The sequence below is a fragment of the Anabrus simplex genome, chromosome 6 (assembly GCF_040414725.1).
Source record: "Anabrus simplex isolate iqAnaSimp1 chromosome 6, ASM4041472v1, whole genome shotgun sequence".
NCBI lineage: Eukaryota > Metazoa > Arthropoda > Insecta > Orthoptera > Tettigoniidae > Anabrus > Anabrus simplex.
Genome location: NC_090270.1, coordinates 109,640,554 through 109,658,948, shown reverse-complemented (window position 1 = coordinate 109,658,948; position 18,395 = coordinate 109,640,554). Strand labels below are relative to the sequence as shown.

The 18,395-nt window shown below is 38.5% G+C and overlaps 1 protein-coding gene across 2 annotated transcripts in view; it reads right to left on the bottom strand.

Moving 5' to 3' along the window:
• The window catches only part of Exo70 (exocyst complex component 7), a 127,939-nt gene that overhangs the window by 36,197 nt on the left and 73,347 nt on the right, over positions 1 to 18,395 (bottom strand). For both annotated transcript variants that reach the window (XM_068228326.1, XM_067149878.2), the window contains 2 exons: positions 12,215 to 12,461; positions 1,977 to 2,193 (listed from right to left, as the gene is read on the bottom strand). In XM_068228326.1, coding sequence (XP_068084427.1) covers positions 1,977 to 2,193; positions 12,215 to 12,461 — 464 coding nt within the window. The remainder of the gene's footprint in view (positions 1 to 1,976; positions 2,194 to 12,214; positions 12,462 to 18,395) is intronic.

Genomic DNA, 18,395 nt, shown 5'->3' with positions numbered 1-18,395 from the left:
TAAACCAAAAAAGATATGAGGATTGAGTGATATTTTTCACAAGTGTTCATTTATTTTATGTGATATTTTTCTCAAGTGTTCCTTTATTTTGAGTTCCAAAAGAGACAAGAAAGAGGAGAGGTGATCTAACTGTTTTGTATTGTGTATAGTAAAATCAATTTTTTTTCTCTCTAAATAACATCATTTTGTATTGATCAAGTGGATAAATTGTAACTGTAATGTGGATAAAAGATGTGTTGAGTTGTTCCCACAACTCAAGGTGGGAGGATGTTGAGTTTGTAACATATTTGAAATTTAATTTAATATGATAGGGTTGGCAGCAGAGAGAGATGTCTGGATTGGAGTGAGTGGTCTGTGTGTGTTGAAAAACGAAAAATGGCTGACATGTAAAGTGTTTGTTTTTCTTCTGAATAAATAGTGAACATGTATGATTTCAGCAGGGTGTTTTGTAATTTTAATTGGTGAACCTAACAGGAGGTTTTGGAATTGCTTTTTGCTGTTTTGGTCCTGATATAAGACTGGGAATTTCACGTTTTTTAGTTAAAATGTTATAAAAATCGCAGTCCTTTTATTTGCGTACGTTACATTTAAAAACTTTGTATCCTTTCGCACTCGTACCGACTTGTACAGCGAGCGCGCTTTCCAGCTGAGTTCAAGGTCGTGAATAATGTAATATCGGAAGTGTTAGTGATTTTTTTTCTCTTTCCAATTTGATTGTGATTAGTGACAGGCAGAATTGAATTGCATGCGAGAACTTGAGAATCGATACTTACATTCAAAACCATATTCTTGAGTACAACATAACCTTTAAAAGTCGATGTAGGCCTAATTTACGAGGTAAAAGATTTCCATAAACTGACTACGAACAGTATAACTGTGACCAAATTACAATGGAAGATTTAAAAAAAGGGATTTCGCCATCATGTTAGGCGCTTTTGGGTCTAATGTGCTTTATTTTATTAGATTAGAGAATTAAAAACTACTTGTGGTCGATTGTTGTTTGGCTTGGCATTATTTTAGACTTTTCAAAGAGTTTGGCTGATCAATGTTAATGAACTGAAAGAAGTTTTCAGAGGAAACTGACGAAGTTTCCCCGGTAAAACTGAATGTAAAGTTTCGAGATTTTTAAGTCGCGTACCGGTAATTAATGTTTGAAGCCGGTCCCGCGGTCTAACTTGCCTGCCTCTCACCCGGAGGGCCCGGATTCGGTTCTCGGCCAGGTCAGGCATTTTTACCTGGATATGAGGGCTGGTTCTAGGTTCACTCATTCTACGATTACCTTTAATTGAGGAGCTATTCAATGGTGAGATGGCGACCCCGGTCTAGAGAGCCAGGAATAATGGCTGAGAGGATTCGTCACACTGACCATGCGCCACCTCATAATCTGCAGGCCTTCGGACCAAACAGCAGCTGCATGATAGGCAGAAGGCCCATTGGAGTTGTAGTTTGGTTTGGTTTAGGGGTGTTTGTAAGATTATAAGTATACATATTTCATTTTCATGATGTTTAGCCAAACTGTTGATGGATCATTCATACCTGGATTTTCCGTTTTCCCGTGTTGTACGTTTTTTTTCCGTGGTCCCTCCAAAAACAGAGAATTGAGGTTCCACTGTAAATGTGTTAAATTTACACAAAAATCATATTATACAAGAAATAAGATAGAAACGAATTTCAGAAGATTTATGAGTTACACCTAAGCCCAAATGTCCTCCAATGGCAAAGGCGGCTTTCTCACAATAGACCTATACCTATTTTACCTTGGGAAAATAACAAAGTGTAGAACATTCATGTTATTTTTGCATAGAATTTGAAAGTGTGCAGTCCTGAAGCAGAATACTATAGCCAGACAGTCCAAGAGAGAATGCAGGTCATAACAAGGACAATATGGATGCTGAATAAAAAAGGCATGTTTACTGATCAGGATGAAGATAGCTGCCTATTACAGTCTAATAGTTTCAGTAATAACCATACTGTACCTCTGAGTATATGCTTCTTTATTTTCACTTATCATCTTGTGGTATGATGCCTCGAAGTTAGGCTTAGACAGCTGGATAAGGTCTATAAGGCCAGAGCGCTGGAGAGACTTAAGTACATAATAGTTGTTGTTGAGACGGAATACAGCCCGTAAGTATACATCGCTATACAAGTCACTTTTATTACAGAGGGTCTGATTCAACTCCGTCAGCACATTTTCTGCAATGAATAAAAAAAGACAGCCTTTATAATAATCAAATTAACAGTTCTCACAAAGTAGAATATAGACTGACTATTTAATTTAATTTCACTGCTTCCCAATTTATGGGCTGCCATTATGACAAAGCACACATACAATCTTTGTGTCCACAGTATTATATATAAAGTTAGCTCTTAAAAAACTAATATTCACATCAAGATTGACCCATTGACAATATAAATTAATAGAAATTGTATAAATTAATGTGAAAAATATGAACGAGCCTTTCAGAGCCTGTAAGGCACCCTCCTGACCTCACTGTTTCTTCAGACCAAAACTTGTGCAAAAGTCAGAACATTTTTGGAATGGTGCCTCTACACTCTACCAGCAGCCCAGTAAACATGGCATTGGTGAAGTTGTAAAAGGTCTTAAAATAGTTTGCTGTTGGCTTGTAGATCACCTTCTCTCAACTGACTGCCATTGGCTAAGCTTTCCTAATAATGGATCACTTGTATTGGAATTACAGATTTGAACCATACAGTGGGATCAATAATAAATCCTAATCTAGTTTTCCTGTCGATTGCTATGATATAAATTATTCTATTTTCTGCAACAAAGGGGACTTCCCTGTACACTTTGTAGTTCTTCTCAGCCAGACTTAATGCTACCTTTCTGCTGATCAGATGGTTTCTTGTTTTTTGTGTAAGTTCCCCATGCTGGCAAGAGCCAAGGAAAAGATGTTAAACTGTCTGCAATGGATACTGTCCTGATTTTTCCCACAGAGAGTCCTCACATGTGCTTAATTACCCTGCAATGTAATGGCATCACACCATTCAGAACTACTCAGCCTTTGACCAGATTCGAGCCATCTGTAGGCTGACGAACATTCTTCAAACTGGCACCATTATATTGTATCTGTGACACATCTCTGCAGGATGAGCATTTAATAATCAAAAAGTAACTTTTAAAGTTAGAAAAATAAGATAATTTTGTATGAAATTTCTTGTTATTTTTATCAAGGAAGTAGAACCTCGATGCATTGTTCCCAGAACTGTCGTTTTCCCATTTTCATCCTTCAATTTATTTAGTCCCAAAAATGTTCCATATAAAGCAATGTTAAATTTCCCCGCATCTACCGTTCCTCGAACTATCATTTTATTGCATCGATCGTCTAAAAATTGTTTGTCCTCGGCCACAATTTTCCCGCATTGATTGATCGTACGTAAGAAAAATATACGCAGAAGTTTTTTGAATTTAGAGATACTGCTCAATACTCTTAGCTTATAATAGCGGCAACCTGCTACGCGAGAATGTACGAACGATTCAAAGTTGCTAGTCTTAAGCAAGGATTTTGTAGGCTGGAGTGCTGTGCGCAGGTTATTCATGCGCAACCTCGCAACGAGGCTCCTGGCACCAATGCTTATCCTCAACCCACTAACCGACCCCTAGAAGTATTTTTATATACAAGAATTAAAACATAGGCACTGTAAAACTCAAATATGCCACCATTTAGTGTGTTGTTATAGGCTGGCTAGGGCTGCCAACTTAGTAGAAAATGAGAAAATCTCGCAGTTTAAAAGTCACGGTGTGCGCCGGATACGTTTTAATTAGTCATATGATGATTAAGTGCGTCGTTCCTCATGGAGTGCGTGGAATGCTAAAGGCCTGTTGACCGCTTTGTTGCCCTCTGCCCAATCGTCTTGTTACAAGTCGGACCTAACCAAGCCAGAACAACAATCTTTTCTCATAGCCTAGTCTTGCAACTGGTTCGTTGACAGCCTCGCATAGGCCACTGTAACATTGTCCGAGATGCGCCATGTTGAATTTATAATCTCTGCGACATTGTCTGAGCCGAGTTGCGGAAGCCACGCCGTGTTGCGTATCTAACCTATCGTTCATGAAGGGTCTACGAGAATAATGGAAGGGTCTACGGAGGGTTATCGCCGTAATATCCATGTACAGTGAAACTTCGTTAGTGAGTTCCTCATTAACATGTTTTCCCGTTTTGCACATTGTAAGTTTGAAGTTCTGATTTTCATTGTATTAAATCTATATAAAAATACCTCACTTATCGCGTCACAAATTTTCGCTATTACCGCTTAGTACGATTACATTTTTCCTATCCCTGAAAATGTTATTTGTCATTCCTTGTGAAACAAACGTGATTTCCAACTCGGGTAAGACTCGCCGCCACAGTTGCGTGAGTAAGGAAAACGACCTTAAATTCCTGAACTTCATAGGATAAGTTGCACATTCGGGGAGCAAGCTGTTAGCCTCAGGAATGTTCAGTTTTTTTCCTTGCCGGTTAGCAGCAAGATTGTGGAACAACACAGCGAGTCTATTTGGGTTTGTATTTCTCATTCCATTCAGAAGTTAAAAATTTATTTTGTGATGACTGGTACAGTGAGTGAAGTGTAGCGAATAGTTGTTGCGTGATACGGTGGCCTATATCTGGATTAGGAACATAATCGTGTGAAAATGACTAGCGTGATGCGTATTTGTCTTGTGATAGCCTAGGTATGGATACGTAAAAAACAAAATTCCTTTGTAATGAAGACAACACTATAAAATCTTTCAGAAAGTAGACTAGCATCTGCATCTTTAAGCACGCAGAGGTCGCGAATGTTGGACACGCATTTTAGAGTTTCGACTCGATCAATTCGTCTTGGTCAGGGTCGAAGTTTTCAAAATGGTGGCCAAAGTCATCCTGCCACAGTCGCACATGTCCGGATGTAACCTCCAATTCACTGTCTAAGAGTATGACCAGAAAAAGTTTTATAACCCACTGCTCCGAAATAAAAGGTTTCTACTAACATTTGTTTCAGAAAGAGTGTGATCTGCAATAATACTTGGACAATTTTAGTGGCCCCCGTGCATATGTTTTCATATTTGTTGTTTGGTGTTTTTCACACCACACAGTTCATTTATTATTTTATAAGCCCCAGCAGAAAAGGTTTCTATATTTGTTCTCTCATGTTTTTCACACCTTTTAATGCTTTCCTCTCATCTGAGAAATGGCGGATATAGTTTTCACTGTACCCGCGGATACATGATGTAAAATGCCCTCATGATATATTGGTATTATAAATGTCTTCATGTCGGAAAAAAATCGTATAGTATTTCCATATCACTTTTGGATGGTTTCCATTCATATATTCAGTAGTATGTTTTCTCGCTTAACACGTTCATTTTGCTGTCTCCAGCAGAAACATCTTGACGATGTTTTACTGTATATCCTCAATTTGCAATTAGAGAACTAAACTTAAAGGTTTTCAATTCTTATGAAATGTGTAAAGAAAAGTGAAACGAAACAGCGTAAAAGACATGCTTTTTATTTTCATTGCGTATATCATGGTTGCAATATTTTGATACCATTATGTATAGTATGAACTAAATGGTTACCGTAGTGCGTGTTGGCCTTTGGTTCAAGGGATCTTTATCAGAATGAGGATATTAACATTCCTTTGTTAATTCTGATGGTTCGGGGGCTGTATGTATGCCGAATTAAACATTAGAATTAATTTTAGGTAGGACCGCATTTTCATAGGCACGTAGATCGCCTCTCATGCAAAAACTCGAAAGACCTGCATCCGGGTCCAGAGGCCACACACCATTATTGTTGTTATAATAATATACAGTAGAAGTCCGTTATAGCGAAAATTCATAACAGCGAAAAATTTACTCGCTATAGCGGATTATCATTATATCTGATTTTTGTATAAAAGTCGGAAAACCCCCCATCCACATTAAAATCGGTATGAAGCGGCAATCAGTTTGTTCAAAACTTGCATTTCCGCAGATTATATCCACACTACGGCTTACTTGTTTGTTATTTTTTGAAATCCGATACTACGTGGAAGTGTAGGCCTATGTTTAATTTCATTCTGAAAAAATATAGTACAGTATTTCTCTGAATCCAAGATGAACCCCACTTTTTCCTTCAAAAGATGTAAATCAGGCTCAAAAAGTACTTTGTAAATTCATATGAATGCCTTGTTGTACAGTAGGCCTACGCATTATTAGACTATTTTTAGACGCTGAACATTGACGTTCGTCATGCTGTATTTCTTTTCTTTTTTTGCAGCTGCACAATTATTCTTTATTTCCGCGGGTTTAAGGACCATTAACTTAAAATTGGCATCATAATACCGAAGAGAACCCGCTGAAAATTTGCCGACAACACCTACTCCATGTGTCTCTACAATATAACGATCCATCAGGAAATTATTCATGCTGTCTATAAAACTGTTACTTTTACTCAGCGTCAGATATAACCGGCTACCGCTACACGCACGTCTCGCTTGCCGGGTTCGGCCAAATTCAGCGCCTAGCGATGTATAGGCCTAATCGCGGACGTTGAAAGTCAACGAACGAGTTTATTGCGCCATGGTATGGCCATTCCGCCCTTGCGTTTTTCGTGCACATACCTCACAATTTCATCTTCGACTTCTTTAAAGCCTCCTTGTTGCGGACCACTGAATGCATTTTTTGTACAGTACGGATTTTTTTTAGCTCTTTGTCTTCAAACTAACGCCAAATATTGGCTTTAGTTAGGCCTATGCTGTATTGTCTTACGGCTGCACAATTATTCTACATTTCCGAGTGTTTAATAACCATTAACTTAAAATTGGCATCATAATATCGACTAGAACCCGTTGAAAATTTGCCGGCAGTACCTTTTCCACGTGTCTGTACAATACGACTATCCATCACGAAAATATTCCTGCTGTCTCTAAAACGTAATTTTACTAAGCGTCATGTACAATAGACGCGTTATAACTCTGCCACTGAGTAGCCATGGCCTTTCTAAGAATTCGAAGGGTCGCATGTTTTGATGCCATTCTGCAGATTTGAAAAACGTTTTTGTAGAGGCTAATAGAACGCCATTTTCTCGTCACTATTTCCTGAGATCCAGTGACGTTACACACAGACACTGTACAGCCGGTTGTCGCGGCTAGCGATGTACAGTATAGTAAAGAGGCGGTCGTTTATTTTCAACGAGTTCTGTGCGCATGTGAAATGAAGCAGCGTGCTTCCCGCGGTAGTTGCCAGTGGTATCCATTAAGTTACTGTTAGGCCGCGAATGCAACAACCCTTGAGTTTTCGCATGAGATTCTGAGAAAGAAAAAAAAACTCTTGGATTCGAAGAAATACGGTATCACTCCAGAGGTTTCAGTGGCAAACACCTCAGTTTTCTTCTTCAGCGTCACCTAACCTAACCGTATATGAATCATGAAAACATATTTGAAACGCATGTAGAGAAATGATAACCTCCTCGCTAAAAATTTACATGTAAATAGCCTTTCCGAAATTTAATTAGACGCGAGAAGATATGAATGTTTTCTGAAATCAGTGATGTACTCCGCCATATCTTGAGGCGTATCACATTCTCACTTAATTTCCGTATATAATATTAAAATTAAGATATCGTCTACTTCAGTCTTTATTTTTACCGAGTTAACACCTGCTATCGGCCATGTTTACGCGTTTATTACGAAAACGTGTTATCCACTTTCATTTTGAATTTTCTTTAGAGAACAGCAGTCGACGGGTATTATTAATCAACTCCAACATCGCCTCTGAATGTCAACGAGAGAGCTCGCAAATGCACAAAGTGAGAAAACTATACTGTACCGAAGATGATCGATCACATTTTGTTGCAAACTTTTCAGTTTTCTTATTCAAACAGCGTCACCTATGCTAACTTAATCGTACTATACGTATGATGAAAACATACTTCTAGTGAATCGACTCAGACATCGCCTTCGAATATCGATGAGAGAACTCGCTAGTGCACATAGCGAGGAAACGATGCCGAAGGTAATCGATCGCATGCAACATCACCGCTGGAGTGCATAAATATCGGTAACGGAAAAAATCGCGCGCGCTTAATCGCTCGTAATAACGGATGCGTCAGTGATAGGGTTCTTACCGAGCTCGATAGCTGCAGCCGCTTAAGTGCGGCCAGTATCCAGTAATCGGGAGATAGTGGGTTCGAGCCCCACTGTCGGCTGTACCTTAATTGAGGCCACGGCCGCTTCCTTCCACTTCCTAGGCTTTTCGTATCTCATCGTCGCCATAAGACATATCTGTGTCGGTGCGACGTAAAGCAAAAAAAAAAAAAAAAGATAGGGTTCTCGCTGTAACCGAAGGACGATACATAGGAATTTTGAAGGGACAGAAAACAGTCATCGCTATAACGGAGTTTTCGTTATATGCCGTACTCGCTATATCGGACTTCTACTGTATTTACATAACGAAAAATGTCTAAATACAGTGCCACTGGGCTGAGTGGCTCAGACAGTTGAGGCACTGGCCTTCTGACCCCAACTTGGCAGGTTTGATCCTACCTCAGTCCGGTGGTATTTGAAGGTGCTCAAATACATCAGCTTCGTATTGGTAGATTTACTGGTATGTAAAAGAACTCCAACGGACTAAATTCCGGCACCTCGGCGTCTACGAAAACCGTAAAAGTAGATAGTGGGACGTAAAGCAAATAAAATTATTATAATTATAAATACAGTGCCCGTATTTTATTATTTTGCTTTCCCCTTATTTTTTTAAAATGTTACCAGCGTCTGGCTCCATGGCTAAATTATTAGTGTGCTGGCCTTTGGCCACAGGGGTCCCGGGTTCAATTCCAGGCAGGTTCGGGAATTTTAGCCATAATTGGTTAATTTCGCTGGCATGGGGGCTGGGTGTATGTGTCGTCTTCATCATCATTTCATTCTCATCATGACGCGCAGGTCGCCTATGGGTATCAAATCAAAAGACCTGCATCTGGCGAGCCGAACTTGTCCTCGGACACTCCTGGCACTAAAAGCCATACGCCATTTCATTTTTTCAATGTTACCCGCATTTATCGTTTTCCTGCATCCGTCGTCATTTTCCCCCTCCCCCGTGAAAAATTACGATTGAGGTTTTACTGTAGTTTAGCACAATATCTCATATTAGAATGAGTGAACCATTGCAAATGTCAGCAATGAATTTGAAGACATATTTCACTAAATAGTTTTTTTTTTGGTTTTTTTTTTACAACTGGTTTCATGTCACACCAACATGGATAGGTCTTATAGCGATGACGGAATAAGAAAGACCTAGGAGTGGGAAGGAAGTGGCCGTGGGTCTTAATTATGGTAAATCGCCGCCATAAGACCTATCTGTGTCGGTGTGACGTAAAGCCACTAGCAAAAAAAAAAAAATTATGGTAATGTCCCAGCATTTGCCTCATGTGAATGGGAAATCACGGAAAAATCATCTTCAGGCCATCAGCCATCCAATAAATAAATCAAGCAGAAAAATTGTTGCACCTAATCGATACTTTTTATTTAGTCTTTGGCAAATTTAATTTATAAGTAGTACATGTTTCATTTAGAGTGACTAAACATCTTCAGCTACACTTTTTGGTTTAGATAGAAATTTATAAAAGTACAGAGACACATTATTCCAGGTAAATCTTTAAACAATCTCTCACATATTACGTTTTTTTTTAAAGGTTAAAACTTTTAAAACATGGGAGGGGCAAGGGGGGGGGGGGGGGAGGAGGAGTGTAAAGAACTTAGCAATGTCTAAAACTTATGACTAGAAAACATTTCTAAAAACATGTTGTAATTGATGACTAGAAAACATCTTTGTTCTTTTTGTGTTCCCATAACATGGAATGTAGAAATGTGAACTGTCTTCTTATGGCACCGTGTCTGAACTGGAAATTCCTAGCTGTGTCTTGTATGTTGAGGCTAATGATATTTGTGGTGGAATTTAATGTTACTCTGAGAATTCAAAAGCTTGTGCAAACACTCGTCGGTCGGTCGGCTGGCTGGTTGGTTGGTTGGTTTGCAACTTGACCCCGAATATAGGAGAAATGTTTACTGGCCATAAGTTTTAACCAAAATAGACATAGCTAAGTTCTTACCACCACCCCCTCCTATGTTTTCAAAGGATTAACCTAATATTTTTTTTAATATGTTAGAGATTGTTTAAAGATTCACAAGGAATAATATGTCTCTGTATATTTATGAATTTCTACCTAAACCAATAAGTGTAGCTGATGATGTTTAGTTAATCTAAATGAAACATGTACTACTTTTAATTTAAATCTGCCAAAGGCAAAATAAAAAGTATTGATTAGGTGGAACAATTTCTCTGCTGGATTTATTTATTAGATGGCTGATATACAAGAACAGTGTGTAGCATTAAAATTTTGTTTTCTGTTAGACAAAAGTGAATTGGACGTGGTTGCTGTTATCTACAGCTTATAAAGAACACACCTTGAGAAGAATTCATGTGTTTGAGTGGTATTTGCAACTCAAACGCAGTGGCATGTTGATTGAAGGCATTCAATGCCCGGGCTGGCCTTCCATGTCCAGAACTGAAGAAAACTTGGGAAAAATTTGCACGCTTGTGTACCAGGATAAAAGGCGTGCTACTGATGAATTTGCTGAACTATCTACTGAACAACTGTGGCAAAATTCATCCTCCACTTGTTGACTCCTGATCAAAAGACGGCTAGTGACGCTGTTTGCCATGATTTGTTGGACCACTTGGAAATGGACAAGAACGTTTTTGATAAAAGCATCACCGGGGATGAATCGTCGTGGTGTTATGGGTATGACCCCAAGACAAAGCAACAGTTGTTGCAGCGGATGGCACCCAACTCTCCTCACCCGAAAAAGGTACTGAATAGGTGGACCCTTCTCTACCCTTTGATACTGATAGTGAAAAAGGCCAGGAAAGTAAAATCAACTGTGAAGACAATGTTGATCTGTTCTATTTTATGTTCGTAGCATATAGTGTAAAACAAAAGCTAAAGATTTCTACCTATTCAATACTATTTGTTGTAACCTTAAAAAAGCTACATATATTTGTTGAAACTACCTGAGACCATCATCAGTCAAAATCAAAGTTAAGGCAAGACATGAATATAGATAAAATTTATGAAGCAAGCATGAAATTCAATGCAAGACAAGTAAAAATTTGAAAAACCTCATCACAATCATATGTCCATTGCAAGTTCTCAGCTTTCCTCCAATTTGTAGAATGCACCTCACAGCAGACCAGGTGAAACACTAAAATACCAGCACTTGAGGAACCTTTTAGAACTCAGCTCAGCTGAAACAAGTGTGAACAGAATAATATTGATGGGAAAGTGTTGAGATGTTCATTTGTTTCCAAAATGAAAAAAATGAAAAATCTATATTCATGTCTTGCCTTAACTTTGATTTTGACTGATGATGGACTCTGGTAAGACTGAAATTAGTTTCAACAAATATGTAACTCTTTTATGGTTACAACAAATAGTATTGAATAGGTGGAAAACCTTTAGCTTTTGTTTTACACTATACTGATCTTCAATATGGATCAATATGAAATTTATAACCTATGGTTCGTGGCATGTTCAGAGTATGTCCCTGAGCATCAAATGGTGAACCAAGTCTCCTACCTGAGTGTTTTAAGGCAGTTGCGCGAGAGTGTTTGGTTGAAACAGCCTGATTTGTGGCAGAGTGGGGACTGATTCTTCCACCATGACAATGCTCTAGCTAAAAAAAAAAAAACCCACGCATGACACCGCTTCCTCACCCACACTACTCAACAGATCTCGCACTTTGTGATTTCTTTTTGTTTCCCGGGATGAAAAGGGAGCTGGAAGGGAAACTTTTAGAGACACTCTGGAGGTGAAAAGGGAATCGAAGGCAGTGTTGCAAGGCATCCGAAAGGATGAGTATGAAAGGTGTTTCGCACAGTGGAAAAAACATTTGAATAAATGTATTAAATGGAGAGTACTTCAAAGGTGATTAACATTTGTAATTCGAAGAAATAAATTCTGTATTTTAAAAAAATGCTGTCTGGTTATTTTTGGGTTCCCCCTCGTACTATACTATGACATGTTTTCTTACTGCATCCTACCCCGGCCACACAACCTTTCTATTTCATGATTGTAGAGATGGCAATTATTGCTTTAGGGGGAAGTATGAGAGAGCCGTAAACTGTTTACTATTTCCTAATATTTACTATTTCAAATAGATAGATCAACACACAACTTACGAATGTACATTCCCAATAAGATCTTGTTTTTATCTGCTCTGCCAAACGCTCCAGGTAGAAGTCCTAAGGCAGCATTATAATCTGCATTTTGAGCTAAAACTCCTCCAATTGTATCTACATAATCCAGAAGCTGTTCCAGAAATACCAGCATGTTGCTAGTCAGTTCATGCACGGTTCCATCTTTTGGCAACTGAGTACTAGGATCTGAGCGAATGCTGTCCATGAAGTCATCAAGAGCCTTGGCAGCCTAATGATAGAAAACAAAATAGAAAACAAAACAGAATTATTAGTTTATGTATTGGTAAGGAAGAAACAATTATCAAATCAAGTTGAACAGAGACAGGAACACTCAAGAGGATGAACATAACTACAGGTCAGTGTGGGAAGAGGAGGCAATAGAAAGAGAAGACAAGGAAGAACATGTAAACACAAAAACAAGGACAATCTCCACATCTTCAAATAGATAGGCTCTGTCCTCTTCAATCCCAATTCTTCTACATCTTTTCTCAGCATCCCCCACAAGGTCATTCCTGCTTCCCAGCTTCATCAGAAGGGCAAGAATCAATACTTTTCTAACAATGACATGATGGTTGTATTCCTAGATATAGAAGGGGCCTTTAACTATACATCTTTGGGCTCCATAGAACGTAGTCTAGAGAGAAGAGGAGTGAGCAGTATGCTCATAAAATGGATTATGGCCTCACTGTAGGGCCGTCAAGTTCTGTTTACTCTCAACGCTGTAATGTTGAGAGCTAATATAGATAGGGGGTGTCCACAGGGAGGAGTATTATCACCAACATTATGGTGTCTGGTAGTGGACGAACTACTTACCAGGTTAAATGTTGGAGGAATATACGCCCAAGGCTATGCAGACGACATAAGCCTGATGGCGGTAGGAAATTTCCCCAGTACGGTTTCCGAACTCGTACAGAGCTCTCTATGTAGGGTGGAAAGATGGTGTCACGAGACAGACTTGTCGGTTAATCCCGATAAGACGGAGCTCGTGGTATTTACCAGGAGGAGGAGGCTAGACGGACTGTCAGAGCCTTTCCTATTCGGAAAAAAATTAGTTAAGACAACCTCGGTTAAGTACCTAGGGGTAATCCTTGAGGCAAGACTGAGTTGGAAGAAACATATAGATCATAAGGTGGATAAGGCTCGCAAGATTATGTGGGCCTGTCGCAGGGCCGTCGGGAAGACTTGGGGCCTAAGACCTAGGGTGGTCCAGTGGCTCTATATCTCCATTGTACGGCCCACGATCACCTATGCATCTATAGTCTGGTGGCCAGGCTCAGAGAGTAAAACTGTGAGCACCAAGTTAAACAGTGTCCAAAGACTTGCGTGTCTAGGAATAACAGGGGCACTGGATACTACACCATTATGTGCAATGGAGGCCATCCTAGGTTTTCCCCCCTTACATTTATATGTTAAGGTAATAGTGGGAATGAGTGCCTATCGCCTTTGGTCACTCGGAGGATGGTCCTTCAAAAACCCGAATAGAGGTCATGCCTCTATTCTTACAAGGCTTCACCAGACTTGCCCTATGACAATGATGATCGGGGATCTGATGAAGCCTAGCTTTAATTTGAATTATAAATTCACAGTGGTGATACCCACAAGGGAGGAGTGGGCCGCGGACGCTGGGGCCCGTCTTAAGTCTGGGGGCTGTACATGGTACACAGATGGCTCGCGGACGGAGGCGGGCACAGGCGCCGGGGTCTGGGGGCCTAAGACAAGGCTCTCCCTTCCTATGGGTAAATATGCTACTGTTTTCCAGGCTGAAGTATACGGAATACTAGCCTGTGCTTTAAATATATGGAATATGCCTGGACACAGAAGACACATCACTATATGTAGTGATAGCCAGGCAGCGTTAAAAGCACTATGTGCAGTTAAAACAACATCAAAACTGGTATGGGAATGCCAAAGGATGTTAGATCAGCTGTGTGAGCTTAGCTCAGTTATCTTATTATGGGTTCCTGGGCACACAGGAATCAGTGGAAATGAAGAAGCTGACAAACTAGCGAAACAGGGCTCAATGGGTTCCTTCATAGGACCAGAGCCCTTCCTGGGAGTGTCACTCCGAAGTGTGAGACTGGCAATATCCCAATGGATAAACCAGTCTCACCTAGATATTTCGAAGGGGTTAACCATAGCAAGACAGGCACGTGAACTTATCAAAGGGCCTAGTCAAAGCTATAAAAAGGTCCTAATGAATTTGAATAGGACCAGAATGAGAATGGTAGTTGGACTGTTAACAGGCCACAATACCTTACAGAGACACCTACACATCATGAAAATCACCCAGGATCCGATGTGTAGAAGATGCGGTAAGGAGGAGGAGACCTCCGCGCATGTGTTATGTCAGTGCGAGGCTTTTGCAAGCACTAGACATCGATACCTGGGCTCACACTTTGTGAGCCTGGAGGACATCAGGAATGCCAAAATCCGGACACTGGTATCCTTTATAGGAGCACTAGGGCTGGACTAGGCAAACCCGTTCAAGGGGCACAAAGGGTCTTCATAGACCTACGTGTGGAGCTCTGCGAAAACAGGGCTCACCCATTTCTTATCTATCTATCTATCTATCTAACAATGACATGCCACAGTGTTCATTCCATTGTGTGTTCCTTCTCATGTCCCTGTCTCTTTATGACTAGAATTATTAATTTGGAGAACATGTTTTCATTGGCATCGAAAGTTTCATTAGGGATGAAATGTGGACTTTAATTACTAGGTAAGGTGACTTTTGTAAGAGAAGGTATGTCAATTTTATGACAGTGAAGGAGATGGTGTGGTCATAACTGCACCCTGGAAGACTTTTACTGCATATTTTAAATAGAGCTATTTGGTATGTTAAGATGTTTCATAGTTGTAATACTGGAAATCACAATGCAATAATACAACTATGAAATATATTTTAAACCTCTCCTTCCCAAGATCTAATTCATACCATTCTGAATTGTCTTTCCCAAAAAGTAAACAACAAAAACAACAGAGTCTATTTCTCTTCAGGCTACCAGTAAACCAAGGCTTCATGGTGTAATACTTTGAAATCACCTCATAAATTTCCCACATTTCTGTTCCACTATTACGTTAGATGTTAGTATTTTAACATTAATTTTCAACTTTTCTCCATAGCTCAGTCTTTAAAAATAAGACTCATCTATATTTATAAAACAAGCATTTTGTCTATACATTATTCAGAATTTAAAAAGAATGGTATTTCTGTATTGGTTGGGTTCACAGTAAGAAGAAAATACAATTTAACATTTAACTTTCTGTCAATCTATCTACAGTATATGCATGTTCGCATATCATGAGAAAATTGCTGAGCAGGATTTAATGAAAATCAGTGTGTAATGTCAAGCAATGAAAGTGCTACACTTTAGGATAAAGATCATTTTATTCACACCGAGTAAAATGGTAGCTTAGTCATGCTATCGATAACGAAAGTTATATAGAACACAATTTCCAATCATTTATGTCCCATACAGTTTTACCGTACTGACTATGATAACAGATGTATTAATGACTTTAGACTTTTGCTGCTTAGTGCATATCAACGCCGAGCCATGAGGAAACGGGTGAACAGAATTTAATGACAATCAGTGTGTCAAGTCGGAGAATAAAGCACTACAATCTAAGCCAAGACTGGCCAAACGATGGTCCTCAGGCCACATCCAAGCTCACCGAGGACTTTGAAGTGGCCCTCGTAAGTAATCGGTGTTAAAACCTCATACATTTCTAGTTATTTTTAGTTCATTTTTTTGTTTTAGTAATAATGCTCACACAGACAGCACATATAAGCCGCAACTATTTTCTTGGTTTTAGATAATAATAATAATAATAATAATAATAATAGACTCACCCAAAATATCTATAACAAAAAGTGTCTCTCCAAGCATGCTAAACTAAGACACTATAATACAGTTATAAAACCAGAATGCCTCTATGGATCAGAGACACTAATTTTGAACAGGAAAACCGATCTAGAAAATATTCAGAAAAAGGAACGCAAGATCATTAGAAAAATTTTAGGCCCAAAACTCGTAGATGAACAGTACCGCCTTAGAGCGAAACAGGAAATCAAACAATTTTCTAACATTCACAGCGACATCAGAAAACGCAGATTAAGATTCTTTGGACATATAAAAAGGATGAACCCAGATAGACTTACCAAGCAAATAGTTGAATTTTATGAAAACCGAAGTAAAGCTAAAACGGACACAATAAAATGGATTGGCGAAATTAAAACAGATCTCAAACTGGCAGGAATTACACCTGAAGACATCCAAAGCCGGGTTATCTTCAGAACCAAAGTTCGTAAGTGGCAAGTTGACCAAGAGGAAAAACCAAAGAAGAAGACCGGAACAACATGGTCTCAAGAGAGAAAAGAAGCACACAGCAAACGAATGAAGGAAGTGTGGGCACAAAGAAAGGCAAATGCCTGTCTCTAAGTACTTTGCGTAGTCCTAATGGGCTCATTCGCAATATATATATATATATATATATATATATATATATATATATATATATATATATATAATAATAATAATAATAATAATAATAATAATAACAATAATAATAATAATAACAACAACAACAATAACAATAATTTGTGGAACTCTGCTCCAATGAATGTGTAACAGTGAGGGTAAGCGGTAAGAAAACTATTGTTAGAACAAACTCTCTCTGCCCAAGCATAGATTCTCAGAAATAGCACTCGGTCATTCTCCTCTCACTACAATTATGTTACCCTTGCATACATCCTTTGGTTTTTCACCCTGCTTTCTCAGTTCTTTGTCAACCAGTTGTGTTTAAAACCTGTTAATGTTCTTAAAAGTGTAAAATTCTTTCAAAATGGCACAAAGTTGATAGTGAGTGTTAAGAGGTTTAATGAATCCTGATTGGGATTTTTTTGTGAAAGAAAGAACATGGAAGTAAAGCGGTGTTATATGCAGTAAAGTCAAAGCAGTTACGAAAGAGTACAATATTAAACGACATTATCAGACGAAACATTCTCATGATTTTAGTAAACTTATTGACCATGTATGTATTACTAAAGCTAAAGAATTATATGCTGAAATCACAAAATTTAGTAGAAGGCAGAGTAGTGAAAAAAAAAAAAAAATTAGATTTCAAAATGAGATTTCAAAGCTGATTTCGGAGCATGGAAAAGCTTTTGCGGAGGGCGAATTTGTTAAGAAATGTGTCGTAGTAATTGTGGAAACATTGTGTCCTGATAAAATCGACATTTTAAATTCAATATCTCTCGAGACACACTGTTAGTAGACACGTGGAAGAATTAGTGACAAGTGTATGGCAGCAGCTTATTGAAAAGGGCAAGGAGTTTATATTTTTCCATTGTATGTGAAGAGAGCACTGATATAAGAGATACTGCTCAACTTTTAATATTTGTTAGTATGCCATATTTTTGATTTGCGACCTTTACCAACATCTCTGTCTTATGTTATTGGAGTATTACTTGAGTATTCACATATTTAAATATTGCTCCGGCCACTAAATTCTAAGTATCGGGTCGCAAGTCATACAAAGATTCCAAACTGGAATTGTATTTATGAACATAAGTTCCAACATATGGCATATAATCATTTCTCAGGGTAAAAATTCGCTTCGTTGTTCCTATATGCATTAAATAAATCGCGGATTCCGTTGAAGAGTCGCCATCCGTTGAAATAGTCACCCCATATCCTGATGTTAAAAGAAATTATCCGATCCACACCTAATACTCAGCGTAAACTAACTCAATAATTCCGTATACTATCTTACTACTACCTACTTAAAGAATAGAAATGCAAAATCAAATCTAAATCTAATTTATTAACATGCTAATGTATAATAAAATTGAATAATATATATTCATTGGCAATAAGGAAAGGAAAATCGTGGAAATATAAATATCATTCTCAAAGTGCTTGGTTTCCGGGATAAACATATTTGAAAGAACTTTAACCTACTTAAAGAATAGAAATGCAAAATCAAATCTAAATCTAATTTATTAGCATGCTAATGTATAATAAAATTGAATAATATATATTCATTGGCAATAAGGAAAGGAAAATCGTGGAAATATAAATATCATTCTCAAAGTGCTTGGTTTCCGGGATAAACATATTTGAAAGAACTTTAAATCTTTAACATATTTGCTTACATATTT